The sequence below is a fragment of the Capra hircus genome, chromosome 6 (assembly GCF_001704415.2).
Source record: "Capra hircus breed San Clemente chromosome 6, ASM170441v1, whole genome shotgun sequence".
Taxonomy (NCBI): Eukaryota; Metazoa; Chordata; class Mammalia; order Artiodactyla; family Bovidae; genus Capra; species Capra hircus.
The window spans coordinates 101,410,531-101,428,193 of NC_030813.1; the positions used below are offsets into that span (position 1 = coordinate 101,410,531).

The 17,663-nt window shown below is 39.8% G+C and overlaps 1 protein-coding gene across 9 annotated transcripts in view; it reads right to left on the bottom strand.

Annotated features, from left to right (window-relative positions):
* MAPK10 (mitogen-activated protein kinase 10) overlaps positions 1-17,663 on the bottom strand; it is a 379,167-nt gene that overhangs the window by 109,060 nt on the left and 252,444 nt on the right. For all 9 annotated transcript variants that reach the window (XM_013964774.2, XM_018049689.1, XM_018049691.1 and 6 more), the window contains one exon: positions 1,955-2,084. In XM_013964774.2, coding sequence (XP_013820228.1) covers positions 1,955-2,084 — 130 coding nt within the window. The remainder of the gene's footprint in view (positions 1-1,954; positions 2,085-17,663) is intronic.

Consider the following 17,663-nt stretch of genomic DNA (forward strand, 5'->3'; position numbering starts at 1 on the left):
GGAAGAAGGGTTAGGGAAATATAAATATACGAAAACAAAAACTATCAAAACTTCCCATGTGGTTGCTTCATCATTTCTGTCCATCCATCTTCCACTGCCTGTGGTATTTCTCATCCTCTTTGCTATCATAAAAATAGATTGCATTGATCATGCGGTTAATCTTGCTCCTGCCTTTACTTATCGTACTCAAAGAAGAAATTACGTTAGTAGAATGATTTTTCTTAGGAATCATCCTTTCTGTCATTTTTATATTCCTTCCTAGTAGTATCATGTTCCTTGCCTGGCCAAACTAGAGATGAGCTCACACTTCATAAAATTTCTCTTTCTTAGTAAGGCCTTTCCTGCTCAACCTATTTATAAAAGAGTTACCCTATCCACTCTGCACTGACCAGTAGTTTTTCTCTTCCTTCTTTGCTTTGTTTTACCTGATAGGCATTCTATACATAGATAGGCCTATTCTGCAGACTGCCTTTCTCTCCTCAGTAGAACATGAGAATCACCTGGGCAGTGACTGGTCTCTCTTATCTTCACTGCTGTATTCTCAGCATCTAGAGCGCAATCTATACCTGGCACTTTTATTCAGGTAACAAGTATTTGTCAAGTAACTGAACTAAAAACTCATTAGAGTAGAGAAATTGAGGAAAAAAGAAACACTATCATTGGGCCTAAATCCTTCTGTTTTTATTTCAAATATCTTTCAACTATATACACTCATATATTTGCTTCTACTTAGCACCTTATGACAAATTCACCTATTTATAAAAGTGTACTCATAATTTCATATATTCTGTGATCTGACTCATATTCAAGAAGAACTTTGTAAGCAGTTAATATTACAGTTTTATAGTAATAATCTATTTTATTATGTTTATATGTAACAAAATATATACTATATTTATTATGATTTATTTATTAATATTGTCTCTATTAAAAGAAGAATTATCTCCCATTTATCCTTACTAAGAAGAACAGGAGCACAGGAAGAATTCTAGAGGCCTTTACTGGTGGTTGAAGATTATACTCTGAAGTGAAGAAAGCTCTGTAATGGTGCTCCCTACTGAGTTTCAATGCAAAATGCTTGTATTTTTTGTGGCTGCACTGCAACACATGTGGGATCTTAGTTCTTCACTACAGTGGAAGCACAGAGTCTTAACCACTTGACCTCCAAAGAAGTCCCTGAGCAATGTTCTGGAACAAACCTGTTCTGAATGCTTTGCAGATATGTCTCTGCACCTTTGCCCCATCCTACCAAAAGCAAGATGCCAAAGCACAGTGTGTACAATGAACAGTTGGTGGCCACTGCCAGACTATAGCTAAAAGTAAAAGGAGATAAAAATCTTCACCTGTTAATAATTAAATTTAAATTGTTGTAAAGAAATATAGCATATTGTTCTTTAGGATATTTTTGGTTTTTGTTTGGTTTTTCTGGCGGGTTTTTTTTTTTTTCTGGAAATGCATGAAGTTTTCTGGTTAATCTGGAGTAAGAAAACCAAATATCGTTAATTTTTAAAATTAATTAATTTATTTTAATTGGAGGCTAATTACTTTACAATATTGTGGTGGTTTTTGCCATACATTGACATGAATCAGCCACTGGTGTACATGTGTCCCCTATCCCGAACCCCCCTCCCACCACCCTCCCTATCCCATCCCTCTGTGTTTTCCCAGGGCACTGACTTTGAGTGCCCTGTTTCATGCATCCAGTGGTTAATTTCTTAACAGGGAAATACCTATCCCATTCAGTCCTTCCATGCCATATGGTTTTCAGATGATTTTTAAGCAGAAAGCTACCATGAGGACAACGAAAGCAAATGTAGCCTATGGGCAGGATAAACAGTCTAAAGAGGCAAGAATTGCAAAGTAAAGAAAGCTTTTCCCACTCAAGTTGGCATACTGATCTTCTTTTCCCAATCTCACCACCTCCCACCACCAGCAGTTTAAAACACCAACTCACGTTTTTATGATTCACACACTTCATGAGGACCAGCTCCCGGTAGGCTCTCTTGGCATGCGTTTGGTTCTGAAAGGGTCTGCTGAGCTTCTTAATGGCCACATTTCTGTCAAGAACAGCATCGTATGCAGCGCTGCGGAGACCCAAGAGCAATCCAGAATTAAGAACAAAGGAGCCCTTACAGTTCCTACCTACCGAGCTAAGGGTATGGATAAGGAAAACATCAGTTTGGAATCCTACTCAAATACCTGCTTCTCAAGGCACATGTCAATTAACTGTAAATAAAGACATAAGAGAGATTCGTATAGAAACCTTCTACTTGCTAGGAAAAAAAAGGGGGGTATCTTGCTAAGAAAACAGCATGTAATTGTGTCAATGAGTTGGGGACAAAAGAAGAAAGAAAAATGCTCAACTTTCCCACTAGCCACGTGACTGTGGCAAGGCATTTAATCTCAAGGGGCTTGAATTGCTCATCTATTAATACGTGACATTTAGCTATAAAACTTTATTGTTCTTTGATTGTTTTAAGTAGACATTCATTTTTCCCCATTCACAGGAACCAGTTTTTAAGGCATGATGCTAATTGCCTTGAATGCACAGGTGGGCTGATGTTCCAAGTACACTCATTAATGATAACAGAGCTTGAAATACAGAATGTAATCAGAGAGAATTTCAGAAGCATAAATAACTGCATTTAAATACAAAGACAGAAATGAATGCTACTAACATTTGAAGCTTTCAAACCATTTAAGAATAATTTACCATGCTTTATGTTTTTGCCATAAGCAAAGTATATGGGTCTAGGGGTCAATGAGGAAGTGATTCTCTTCTTGCTATTACATCTAATTAGCCCACTTACAAAGTTTTTTCCATCCCTGCAAATTTGCATTGTACTAGATTTTGTGTTAGTTTCCAGGAAGGAAGGCAGTAACCAGTATCCTACTGATGTATTGAAAATGACAGTAACCATGTAGAGCTCCATTCTCTATACTAAAAGATAAAGAAAATGATTGCTGTGTTACAGGATGACAGACTTACAGGATAAGTTTGGACACAGCCTTAGAGTTCATCTGGTCCATGCCTGCATATATATTTATTCCTCTCCAAAATATCTTCATCAAATTTTGACCAGTCTCTGCTTGTGCAGCTTCAAACACCTGGGCTCCTAGACAAAAGGGCAACCCACTTTGTCGCTGGACAATTTCAAGGGTTAGAAATGTCATCATTCTAATGAACAGAATGGCCTCTTTGATTTCTAATAAATACGTTCAGACTTGCCTTCCAGGGCAACTCAAAATAAAGTCCTCCCTTTTCATCATGTTGTGCGGTGTTGTGCTTAGTTGCTCAGCTGATCCCGACTCTTTGAGACCCTATGGACTGTAGCCCACCAGGCTCCTCTGTTCATGGAATTCTCCAGACAAGAATACTGGAGTGGGTTGCTGTGCCCTCCTCCAGGACTTTTCATCATGACAGACCTATAGTGACTGAAATCCACTAAAGACCCTACTCAATCTCTGGCCTAATCTATCAGCACTCAGTAAGCACTCAATAACTCCTAGCTTTCCTTACCACCCCCCACCCACCCACCGCCCCACCCCCACCCCCGCCAAGTATTTTCTTTCTTGAGCTAAATATCACCAATGTCTTATTCCATTTGTCTGAATGTGATTTCAAGTCCTACTGCCATCTGGTCAGTTTCTGCTGAATATATTCCAGTCTGTCAATCTCTGAAAGTGACGTTGTTCCTCTAAGCATGTCATATCAGTGACGAGCAGAGAAAGGCTACCTCCTTCATACATTCACTTGCTCATTCATTCTGTTGACAGTTAATACAGCTGAGTCTGTCCGAGCTCCACTGATAAATGTATCACACACTATTGATTCACAGTGAACCTATGCTAATTAGAAATACTGTCTTCTTAAAATCTTATGCTGCTCTTTGACTCTGTCTTTCAACACTGGTACTTCTATTCTTGTGTTTGATCTTGTTAACCTACCAATGGCAGCACAAGGAAAGGAAAGAGTCAATGAGCCTTCATCTTATATGCAGTGTATAAGGGTAACAATGAGTCTGGAAATAGAGGAAGTGAAATTGCTTCCTGCAGATAAGAAACTGATCAGAACAGTCACCTTAAAGAGAAAGACTAAATTTAAAGTAAAAATAACTAAGATCAAGTCATTAAAATATCTAAAGAAAGAATAGCAATTAGTTATGTCAGCCTATGAAGGAGTTCAGTTCAGTTCAGTTCAGTTGCTCAGTCATGTCCGACTCTTTGCGATCCCATGAATTGTAGTATGTCAGGCCTCCCTGCCCATCAACAACTCCTGGAGTTTACCCAAACTCATGTCCATCGAGTTGGTGATACCATCCAGCCATCTCATCCTCTGTTGTCCCCTTCTCCTCCTGCCAGCAATCCTTCCCAGCATCAGGATCTTTTCAAATGAGTCAACTCTTCACATGAGGTGGCCAGAGTATTGGAGTCTCAGCTTCAGCATCAGTCCTTCCAAAGAACACCCAGGACTGATTTCTTTTAGGATGGACTGGTTGGATCTCATTGCAGTCCAAGGGACTCTCAAGAGTCTTCTCCAACACCACAGTTCAAAAGCATCAATTCTTTGGCGCTCAGCTTTCTTCACAGTACAACTTTCACATCCATACATAACCACAGGAAAAACCATAGCATTCACTAGAAGGATCTTTGTTGGCAAAGTAATGTCTCTGCTTTTTAATATGCTAACTAGGTTCGTCATAACTTTCATTCCAAGGAGTAAGAGTCTTTTAATTTCAAGGCTGCAATCACCATCTGCAGTGATTTTGGAGCCCCCAAAAATAAAGGCAGCCACTGGTTCCACTGTTTCCCCATATATTTCCCATGAAGTGATGGGACCACATGCCATGATCTTCATTTTCTGAATGTTGAGCTTTAAGCCAACTTTTTCACTCTCCTCTTTCACTTTCATCAAGAAGCTTTTGAGTTCCTCTTCACTTTCTGCCATAAGGGTGGTGTCATCTGCATATCTGAGGTGATTAATATTTCTCCCGGCAATCTTGATTCCAGCTTGTGTTTCTTCCAGTCCAGCGTTTCTCATGATGTACTCTGCATAGAAGTTAAATAAGCAGGGTGACAATATACAGCCTTCACATACTCCTTTTCCTATTTGGAACCAGTCTGTTGTTCCATCTCCAGTTCTGATTGTTGCTTCCTGACCCGCACACAGGTTTCTCAAGAGGCAGGTCAGGTGGTCTGGTATTCCCATCTCTTTAGAATTTTCCACAGTTTATTGTGATCCACACAGTTAAAGGCTTTGGCATAGTCAATAAAGCAGAAATAGTTATTTTTCTGGAACTCTTTTGCTTTTTCGATGATCTAGCAGATGTTGGCAATTTGATCTCTGGTTCCTCTGCCGTTTCTAAAACCAGCTTGAACACCTGAAAGTTCACGGTTCACATACTGCTGAAGCCTGGCTTGGAGAATTCTGAGCATTACTTTACTAGCATATGAGATGAGTGCAATTGTGCGGTAGTTGGAGCATTCTTTGGCATTGCCTTTCTTGGGAATTGGGATGAAAACTGACCTTTTCCAGTCCTGTGGCCACTGCTGAGTTTTCCAAATTTGCTGGCATATTGAGTGCAGCACTTTCACAGTATCATCTTTCAGGATTTGAAACAGCTCTACTGGAATTCCATCACCTCCACTAGCTTTGTTCTTAGTGATGCTTTCTAAGGCCCACTTGACTTCATATTCCAGGATGTCTGGCTCTAGATGAGTGATCACACCATTGTGATTATCTTAGTCATAAACATCTTTTTTGTACAGTTCTTCTGTGTATGCTTGCCATGTCTTCTTAATATCTTCTGCTTCTGTTAGGTCCAGACCATTTCTGTCCTTTATAGAGCCCATCTTTGCATGAAATGTTCCCTTGGTATCTTTAATTTTCTTAAAGAGATCTCTAGTCTTTCCCATTCTGTTCTTTTCCTCTATTTCTCTGCATTGGTCACTGAGGAAGGCTTTCTTATCTCTCTTTGCTATTCTTTGGAACTCTGGATTCAGATGCTTATATCTTCCCTTTTCTCCTTTGCTTTTCACTTCCCTTCTTTTCACAGCTATCTGTAAGGCCTCCTCAGACAGCCATTTTGCTTTTGTTGCATTTCTTTTTCTTGTGGATGATCTTGATTTCTGTCTCCTGTACAATGTCATGAACCTCCATCCATAGGTCATTAGGCACTGTGTCTATCAGATCTAATCCCTTAAATCTATTTCTCATTTCAACTGTATAGTCAGAAGGGATTTGATTTATGTCATACCTGAATGGTCTAGTGGTTTTCCCTACTTTCTTCAATTTAAGTCTGAATTTGGTAATAAGGAGTTCATGATCTGAGCCACAGTCAGCTCCTGGTCTTGTTTTTGATGGCTGTATAGAGCTTCTTCATCTTTGGCTACAAAGAATATAATCAATCTGATTTCAGTGCTGACCATCAGGTGATGTCCATGTGTAGAGTCTTTTCTTGTGTTGTTGGAAGAGGGAGTTTGCTATGACCAATGTGTTCTCTTGGCAAAACTCTATTAGCCTTTGCCCTGCTTTATTCTGTACTCCAAGGCCAAATTTACCTGTTACGCCAGATGTTTCTTGACTTTCTACTTTTGCATTCTAGTCCCCTATAATGAAAAGGACATCTTTTTTGGGTGTTAGTTCTAGAAGGTCTTGTAGGTCTTCATAGAACTGTTCAACTTCAGCTTTTTCATCGTTACTGGTTGGGGCATAGGCTTGGATTACCATGATATTGAATGGTTTGCCTTGGAAATGAACAGAGATCATTCTGTCGTTTTTGAGATTGCAGCCAAGTACTGCATTTCAGACTCTTTTGTTGACCATGATGGCTATTCCATTTCTTCTAAGGGATTCCTGCCTGCAGTAGTAGATATAATGGTCATCTGAGTTAAATTCATCCATTCCAGTCCATTTTAGTTCACTGATTCTTAGAATGTCGACATTCACTCTTGCTATGTCCTGTATGACCACTTCCAATTTGCCTTGATTCATGGACCTAACATTCCAGGGAAGGAGTAAGAGAGGCAAATTCTGGTACTGCCGGGCAAAATAAATGCCTTCAGATGTAGGGCTCTGGTGGCACAGATGGTAAAGATTCTGCCTGCAGTGCGGGAGACTGGGGTTTGATCTATGGATTGGGAAGATCTCCTGGAGAAGGAAATGGCAAGTTACTCCAGTATTCTTGCCTGGAGAATCCCATGGACAGAGGACTCTAGTGGGCTATAGTCCATTGGGTCTCAAAGAGTCAGACATGACTGAGAGACTAACACTGACTGACTGATGTTGGTCCAGCCATCCAGTCAGCCAGGTGGACATCCACACTGCGGAAGTCACAGACCTAGGCCAGTTAGCAATCTAGTCTGTCTCCATAGGCTGATTCTATCCTCTGCAGTTGAAATTCTGCTCATCAGGCTCTCCTTCAGACTCCTACATGCAAGAAATCCACCCATATTTGATTAGCTTGACTGGTGAATTTCTTGTAATTTAAAATATTGGCATCTGGTTTTATGTGTGAGCCTTTAGTGAAGCTCATCAATGTGCATTTGAGTCCCTGAGATGCTGAACAGATCCTGCAACACCATAGGCCTATGTGGGATGACCGAGAAAATGTCACCTTCTGGGGATCTAGGCAGGTTCTGGCCAGTTTCTCCTAGAAGTGTTGTAAAGTTCTCTCTCCGTCTGGTGCCTCTTTTTGAAACAATTCTAGGTCTGAATCAGCACTACTGCTTAATAGATGTGAAGTATGAGCGAGCCACTTACACTTTCTGGTATCAATGTCCTCATACTTAAAAATAGAGATAATAACAATCTGATAAGATTGCTATAAGGAGTAAATGAGGTGGTGATGTATCTACAGTGCCTCGCCTAGAGTGTGCACTCAATAAACAATGACTATTACTGTTTTTCAAGTCAATGTCTTTGTTACATGGAGGAACAAAATCTGACTCCATGTTGGATCTGTCTTTTTTACTTTAACCTTTGCTTCCCATTGCTTTTATTTACTAAAAGGATACTCTCTATACATAATGGCCTGCCTCAGGGAACCCTGCCCCTCTGCCTGAAGGTTAAACCAAAGTGTCTAGGAATAGCTGACCCATTCCTGACCTGTGAACGGCTACAGGAAAGAAGAAATTAACACATTCCCTCCCCAGGGCAGGCTATTCCAGGAGATATTTAAAAGACTTTGGGCCTTTTTACTTTACTTCCTAACCTTCTCCACCTTTCCGTTCTATAAAAGAAACTGGCATCCAGACCCCTGACAAGACAGTTATTTATTTTGAGACACTAGTCTGCCATCTTCTCAGTCTGCTGGCTTTCTGAACAAAATTGCTATTCCTTGCCTCAACACCTCATCTCCCAATTTTATTAGCCTGTCATGCAGTGAGCAAAGTGAGCTTGGACTTGGTAATATCCTTGCTAGAGTCATTGTGTGATGTAGGGTAGGATAAAATATATAGAGATATATCATTCTTTTTTATATTTATGTGTTATAATTGGATAGGTTATAATATCTACTAATTAGCAATTTTTAATCTTTCTACTAATTACAAATCAGTTATACTACCATCTTGACCACATTTCACAAGTTTGTCCCATGATATAAAAGTCTGGGACAAAAGCTTTGTTAAAATCCAGATACATCATAGCCAAACAGTTCCATTACCTGCCACTTTAATAAGCTATTTGCTGTGATTTCTTTTTAATGAAACCCCTATTCTCAGTGATCACTACATCCTTTCTCAATGGGTCACAGGTTTTCTTTTCTAACTAATGCTAGGGCCAATGTCATGTTCAGCAGATGTCTTTTATGTGTTCTTTCTTCCTTCTAGAGAAATAAGAATGTATCTACGGTTGTACGGAACATGGTAGTTTGGCTCACTGAGCTTCCACTTAACCCCATGTATCATGCTTTCCTCTACTGAAGAGACTTGAAAGACACACATACTATTCCCAGAAGCTTTTGCAGCTGGTATTCTGGATTCCAATATGGTCCTGCCACGCAGATGCAATCATGGGAGATTCGTAAGGCAAAAGCAAGGGTGGTCATCTTCCATCACCTCTCAGTTGGCAGGCCTGGTCTCAAGAAGACCTGAAATTTTCTTCTGAAGCAGTGAAAATTCATGCCATGCACCAGGTTCCTGGGGGAGGGGAGCATTTGAAGCAGAGGCATTACTGCTCTTAAGGGCCCAGCCACCAAGCCACTGGTTTCCAGTCACCAGCCTGATGGAGTAGCAATGATGGTAATAATGAGCACACAGTTCCAGCTCTGTGATTTTCAAATCTTGGTTACATCATGCACTCTGGAAGTTCAAGTTTTCTAGGATAATCTCAGGGTGGGAGCTCCCCTGGTGATTCAGCTCTCTTGTGTCTGGAAGCCATTCCAGGAAGCCCAGACTAGAGTCCACTTCTCCAGGCTTTCCAATGCACCCAATTTACTGAATTAAATCTTTGCTTATTTACAGTATTTCTGTCTCCTGCTATGAACCTTGGCTGACGCTACTATCTTTCCCATTTTCTGTAATTTCTCAGTGATTACTGGCAGCAGTTTAGCAAATACATCTGCAAGTTGGCATCACTGATGCTGCATAGTCATAAATTAATGTCTGAAAGTTTTCCATTACTCTTAAGTCCTCCTTTTTTTGAATCTTGGTCTATAAAATATTACTTTATTTCTTTCAGTAGTTTTTCTTTTTTGTTCATGTAGGTGAAAAAGAGATAAATCTTTATAAAGGTTTTCCAACAACTTCTAGCAACTTTCTGGCATCTTTACTGAAAATTTTCGAGAAATTTCTTGACACACAGTACTATCTCACCTCCACTTCTACCAGGTTTATTCATAAAAGAAAGATATAGCCTTCTGTTGTTATGCTCCTGTTATTTAATCCAGTTTTATGATGCAATAAAGTTATGTTTACCTCCTTGAATATATTTATACAAACACACACACACACACACACACACACACACACACACACACACACACACACACATCCTTGTAGCCAAGTCTGTTTTAAACATAAAATCAGTTTTCCTTCTAGCAACTGTAGACGACCTTTTGCAAAATTTTCTTCTTCCTAAGTCATCATTATTTATTTGATAATTTCTCTTGTTCCCCTTCCCTATCACATTTAAAATGTTCTTGATCAATATTAACATGTTAGTGCACAGAAAATTAAAAAGAATAAACCAAAAATCCCTAGGCAGGATGAAAAGAGCTTTATGTCTTAATAAAATAAAAATTAAAAAAAAACCTTATCATTGGAGCATCTTAAGATTCTCAAGCCACAGCTGGGAAGCCAAATTCTGTCCCGGAATACACACTGCACCCTTCACTGCTCTGTCCCCGTGTTACTATTATGTTCTCAGTTTGGCTTTTACCAAAGGCCTGGACTTTAACTGAAAACTATCAAAAAGCCTCTACCCAGTACCCTCAAATATCTCTTTTACACCCAAACTTTACAGTTCCTAGCCATGCTATCAAGACACTGATTCCACCACAGAAAAATGCAAAGGCCAGCCTACAAAATCACCTCTGCAACAGGGCTTTTGTTCTTTTCTGCCAGAAATGCTCTTCCCACATCCCCACTAGCCTGACTCCATCTTATGATTCAGGTTTCAGCCTAAACATCATCTCCTCAGTACAGGCTTTCCCTAACCCTCTTATCAAAAGTCAACAGTTGATATTTTTTGATTGATTAATTTGTCATTGAATTGCTTGGCTATATCACTTTGATTATATTTTGTTAGAGACACTTTTTTCTGCTCATGGTCATTTTGGTTTATTTGCATTCATATCTTAACGCACACAGACATAATATAAATAAAATGAAATTTTAAAAGGTTTTAAACTCATAGAAGTATTTTTTTAAAACATTTTATTGGCATATAGTTGCTTTACAATGCTGTGCTAGTTTCTACTGTACAGCAAAGTGAATTAGCTATGTATATATATTCTCTCTTTTTTTGTTTTCCTTCCCATTTAGGTCACCACAGAGCACTGAGAAGATTTCCTTGCTATACAGTAGGTTCTCGTTAGTTATCTATTTTATAGACAGTATCAATAGTATATGTATGTCAGTCCCAATCTCCCAATTCATCCCATTGCCCTCCTTTTCCCCTTGGTATTCATATGTTTATTCTCTACCTTTATTTATGTTTTATAAATAAGATTGTCTATATCACCACTTTAGATAGCGAGTAATAGAATTATGACTAACAGTGACTTAATTATTAAAGGTATTCATTATATCATGTAACAGAAATTCTAAAAATAGGCAAGTCCAGGTTTCAGGAATACATTATAACTCTCATGGGCCATAGACACTTTTGATTTCTGATTTTCTGTTTCTAAACATGTTGAAAACGGAAGCCAATAACAGAAATCCATTAGTTCTTCCAAGGGAAGTGTAGGTGTTGCCATGAACCACTAAGATGCCCCTTCAGGAACAAAGGACTTTGTTTGTATCCAACTGCTGGGAACACTGCTGGCACACAGCCCTGCAGCTCTTAGTCCTCTTTGGTTATAACCTCAGCTGAAAAGAGCTGCCTAATCAAAGTTACACTCTCTTCTTTGGCAGCCTGCAATCAGCAACTAACAAATCCAGGATTATGAAAGCATGGCCATCTTGCGTCAACTTGGGAGATTAAAGAAGGCTCATTCCCTCTTCAGAATTCCCAGTAGGGTCAGCAGAGGCTTCCAATGAGTTTCCATTGCAGCTGAACTTCTGCCTCTGTTTTTTCCCTTCCTTTCCACTGCTGTAAATCCCCAAAACACTGACTAATAAATCTCCTGCATGTGATCACCATCTCTAAGTGTATTTTCTGGGGAACACAACATTTGACAAGCAGTAATTCAGTTCAGTTCAGTCGCTCATTCGTATCCGACTCTTTGCGACCCCATGAATCACAGCACGCCAGGCCTCCCTGTCCATCACCGTCTCTCAGAGTTCACTCAGACTCACGTCCATCAAGTCCGTGATGCCATCCAGCCATGTCATCCTCGGTCATCCCCTTCTCCTCCTGCCCCCAATCCCTCCCAGCATCAGAGTCTTTTCTAACAAGTCAACACTTCGCATGAGGTGGCCAAAGTACTGGAGCTTCAGCTTTAGCATCATTCCTTCCAAAGAAATCACAGGGTTGATCTCCTTCAGAATGTATTGGTTGGATCTCCTTGCAGTCCAAGGGACTCTCAAGAGTCTTCTCCGACACCACAGTTCAAAAGCATCAATTCTTTGGCGCTCAGCCTTCTTCACAGTCCAGCTCTCACATCCATACATGACCACAGGAAAAACCATAGCCTTGACTAGATGGACCTTAGTCGGCAAAGTAATATCTCTGCTTTTGAATATGCTAACTAGGTTGGTTATAACTTTTCTTCCAAGGAGTAAGCGTCTTTTAATTTCATGGCTGCAGCCACCATCTGCAGTGATTTTGGAGCCCCCCAAAAAATAAAGTCTGACACTGTTTCTACTGTTTCCCCATCTATTTCCCATGAAGTGATGGGACCAGATGCCATGATTTTCGTTTTCTGAATGTTGAGCTTTAAGCCAAATTTTTTGCTCTCCTTTCTCACTTTCATCAAGAGGCTTTTTAGCTCCTCTTCACTTTCTGCCATAAGGGTGGTATCATCTGCATATCTGAGGTTATTGGTATTTCTCCCGGCAATCTTGATTCCAGCTTGTGTTTCTTCCAGTCCAGCATTTCTCATGATGTACTCTGCATAGAAGTTAAATAAGCAGGGTGACAATATACAGCCTTGACATACTCCTTTTCCTATTTGGAACCAGTCTGTTGTTCCATGCCCAGTTCTAACTGTTGCTTCCTGACCTGCATACAGATTTCTCAAGAGGCAGGTTAGGTGGTCTGGTACTCCCATCTCTTTCAGCATTTTCCACAGTTTATTGTGATCCACACAGTTAAAGGCTTTGGCATAGTCAATAAAGCAGAAATAGATGTTTTTCTGGAACTCTCTTACTTTTTCCATGATCCAGCGGATGTTGACAATTTGATCTCTGGTTCCTCTGCCGTTTCTAAAACCAGCTTGAACATCAGGAAGTTCACGGTTCACATATTGCTGAAGCCTGGCTTGGAGAATTCTGAGTATTACTTTACTAGCGTGTGAGATGAGTGCAATTGTGCGGTAGTTTGAGCATTCTTTGGCATTGCCTTTCTTTGGAATTGGAATGAAAACTGACCTTTTCCAGTCCTGTGGCCATGGCTGAGTTTTCCAAATTTGCTGGCATATTGAGTGCAGCACTTTCACAGCATCATCTTTCAGGATGTGAAACAGCTCAACTGGAATTCCATCACCTCCACTAGCTTTGTTCATAGTGATGCTTTCTAAGGCCCACTTGACTTCACATTCCACGATGTCTGGCTCTAGATTAGTAGTAACTCATGGTCAAATAGAGCAATAAGCTGTGGCATTTGTCAGGATCTTTTTCTAAGCAAAAGGCAGTGTCCCATTGCAGATGAAGGTGTCTGGACTCAAAGCTCAACACCAAGAAAGCCACTTCATATGCAACAAAGGAGATCCAACCAGTCCATTCTCAAGGACATCAACCCTAGGATCTCTTTGGAAAGAATGATGCTAAAGCTGAAACTCCAGTACTTTGGCCACGTCATGCAAAGACTTGACTCATTGGAAAAGACTCTGATGCTGGGAGGAATTGAGGGCAGGAGAAGAAGGGGGCGACCAAGGATGAGATGGCTGGATGGCATCACTGACTCGATGGAAGCGAGTCTGAGTGAACTCCGGGAGTTAGTGATGGACAGGGAGGCCTGGAGTGCTGCGGTTCATGGGGTCGCAAAGAGTCGGACACGACTGAGCGACTGAACTGAACTGACCTGAACCTAGATGACCAAGCCTTATTATCTACATGGGTGGTTTGCAGAGATGTGGATGGACCTAAAGAGTGTCGTCATACTGAGTGAAGTCAGAAAGGGAAAAACAAATATCATATATTAATGCATATATGAACCTAGAAAATGGTATAGATGATCATATCTGCAAAGCAGAAATAGAGACAGACATAGAGAACAAATATATGGATACCAAGGGGTGAACAAGGGGTGGGAGGAATTAGGAGACTGGGATTGACACCCACACAATTTTGATACTATGTATAAAACTTCCCCAATAGCTCAGTTGGTAAAGAATCCACTGCAATGCAGGAGACCGCAGTTTGATTCCTGGGTTGGGAAGATCCACTGGAGAAGGGATAGGCTACCAATTCCAGTATTCTTGGGCTTCCCTGTGGTTCAGCTGGTAAAGGATCCGCCTGCAATGTGGGAGACCTGCGTTCGATCCCTGGGTTGGGAAGATCCCCTGGAGAAGGGAAAGGCTACCCACTCCAATATTCTGGCCTAGAGAATGTCATGGACTGTATAGTCCATGGGATCGCAAAGAGTTGGACAAGACTGAGTGACTTTCTCTTTCACTTTTTTTTCTCCCCCTATAAAATAGAAAATGAGAACTGATTGTATAGCACAGGGAACTCTCCTTAATGCACTGTGATAAACTTGCATGGGATGGAAGCTCAAAAAGGAAGAAATACATGTATTTGTATGGCTGATTCATTTTGCCATACAGCAGAAGATGAGATGGTTAGGTAGCATCACCGACTCAATGGACATGAATTTGAGGAAACTCCAGGAAACAGTGAAGGACAGGGAAGCTTGGAGTGCTGCACTTCATGAGGTTGCAGAGTTCGACACAACTGAGCAACTGAACAACAATGGCTGATTCATTTTGCTGTACAGTAGAAACTAAGACAACATTGTAAGGCAGTTCAGCTCAGTTCAGTCGCTCAGTTGTGTCCAACTCTTTGTGGCCCCATGGATTGCAGCACACTAGGCTTCCCTGCTGTCCCCAACTCCTGGAGTTCAGTCAAACTCATGTCCCTCTAGTCGGTGATGCCATCCAACCATCTCATCCTCTGTCGTCCCCTTCTCCTCCTGCCTTCAATCTTTCTCAGCCTCAGGGTCTTTTCCAACGAGTCAGCTCTTTGCATCTGGTGGCCAAAGTACTGGAGTTTCAGCTTCAGCATCAGTCCTTCCAATGAATATTCAGGATTGATTTCCTTTAGGATTGACAGGTTGGATCTCCTTGCAGGCAACTCTGTGCCATAAAAGCAAATGTAAAAAATACACTTTGCACTTGATGGACAACAGAGTCGAAGCATGAACAGCAAAGGGCTCAGGAGCCAAACCCTCAAAGACAGGACGAAAAGCAGCAGCTCTTCCAAACACTAGATACTGAACTAGAACTTTACAGCTTCCTGCAAACGAGTGTTGTGGGAGATCACATAAAGAGTTACCACATGGATGAAGAATGGGGGACTAGCTAAACAAACTCATCACCACCAAAAATAGATGAACGTGAAGAGGATGACTGTCTTAAGCACAAGGCAACAATATTCTCGGAAATTGAGATGATGGCGTTGGAGAAGAACTGAAGGCTCCCGATTAGAAGCTGCTTCATCTCAGTGAGAGGGAATGATAGGTGCTGCTTCTCTTGCTTTTCTTTTATCTTTGTAACAAGTTGTCTCATGCCCACTCTGCTGCCCTTAGTGACCACTAAGTGCACCACCATGTGTGATCCGGTCCATGACTTAACCTACAAAATTCACAGAGCTACCGTGCCACTCTTTGATAAACTCAGTAGGAAAGAGTTTAGTTTAAAATTACAGTTTAGCTTGTTAAGAAATATCTGGGAGTAAAGAGGCTGATCAGCCTGCTATAAAGCCTATAATGAGGTTATAGAGATTAGTCAGAATAACTGTGCTACATTGACTTTGCCATGTGTGTGGCATCAACTGATAACTATTTATCTTTTAGTGTTTAGTAAAAGCTTTTTTAACTTTGCAATAAAACCCTTTTGACAAAAGTAAATAAAATTGAGACTGCATATTTAATTAAAATACCATATGCTGAATTTTCATTTCTCATGTTTTCTTGGGCATAACTAAATGAAAACTAGAAAATAATTTTCCTAAAGAAACATCAGTATCTATTTCAAAAATTAGTAATTATTTTAAGGCCATGCCCAAAGACAATGATTTAACACATGCACCTAAAATGCATTTGAACTATGACTTTTCATTTAGGTCAAATGACAATTTTAAATTAATTTTGCTTATTTTCTATATCAAGGTGTATTTTTGGATATGTACAAAAAGTTAAGCAAAAGTTTATTAATGTGTTGCCACAGAAAAATAACTCTTAAGGCATTTAGATTATGTCTGCTTTACATCATTTTATCTGCTTTATGCCAAATGCTTCAAATATAAAATCAGAACTTTTCAATAATAGTTGGATTTTATATAGTATATTAGAAACTATACTATAGTTTAGCTTGATTTTCTATAGAACAGTGGTTGTGATATAAAAACAATTTACATTTGAGTTCAAGCAAATTGAAATATTCTATGAATCAAAATAAAATTTGCACATGTGCCAAGATTTGAAAATAGAATGTATAAATGGTTAAAATAACTTTATTACAAAATTTTGGAGAAAAAGCTGATGTTGAATGAAAAAATACAGATGCTTCTGGAAGGCAGTTGGCATTTTCTTAGCAACCCTTATGATTCTGGTTGAAAAACAACTTTTAGTAAATAATTATTAAATTTCAGATTGTTTTTCATAATCACTTAGAAATCTTTAACAATAGTATTCAGTAAATGGAGCATCCCTATACTTCACCTCTTGAAATTTTAGGAAACAGCTATTGATATAAATAAATAATACGTGTAAATAGAACCACACGGAAATGTGGCGAAAGGAACTGACGCAAGAAAGAAATTGAACAAATCAAATAATAAAATCATATTTGAAAAAAGTTTCCTTCAGAAAAATACCAGTGAAATTGTAGAAGAGACAGAGAGGGCAATGAATTTTCAGTTGATAGAAGCACATGAGAATAAATGAAGAATAATCATTCTTTTCATGTTATATTTTTAATATTTAGGTTATCAATGTAAACACATATTAAATTTTTATTTGTATTATTTTAAGTAATTTAGAATAAACAGCTCTAATTTTAAAGTTGTTATTTAGTCACTAAGTTGTGTCCAACTCTTTGTGACTTCATAGATTGCAGCATGCTTCCCTGTCCTTCAACATCTCCCAGTTTGCTCAAACTCATATCCATGGAGTTAGTGATGCCATCCAACCATCTCATCCTCTGCCACCCCATTCTTCTTTTGCCTTCACTCTTTCTCAGCATCAGGGTCTATTTCAATGAGTCAGTTCTTTGCATCAGGTAGCCAAAGTACTGGAGCTTCAGTTTCAGCATCAGTCCTTCCAGTGAATATTCAGGACTGATTTCCTTCAGGACTAACTGGTTTGATCTCCTTGCTCTCCAAGGGAATCTCAAGAGTCTTCTCCAGCAACCACAATTCTTTGACATCCACCAATGTATTGTAGAGTGCCTTCTCACTGCCAAAAATTTCCCCATTTAGAGATAAATGATATGGTCCCCTGCTACTGATGGCCACTGTGCTTCTTGTTGAAGAGGCTTTTGCAGGTTGCTTCCACAAGATGGAAGAGACAGAAGCAAGGAATTGCTCTTCCAGGATTATTGCTACATTCTTATCTTTGGCTGTTTCCTGGCAATAAAATTTGAAGTCTGATTTCTACTTAATAGTTTTAAGTGCAT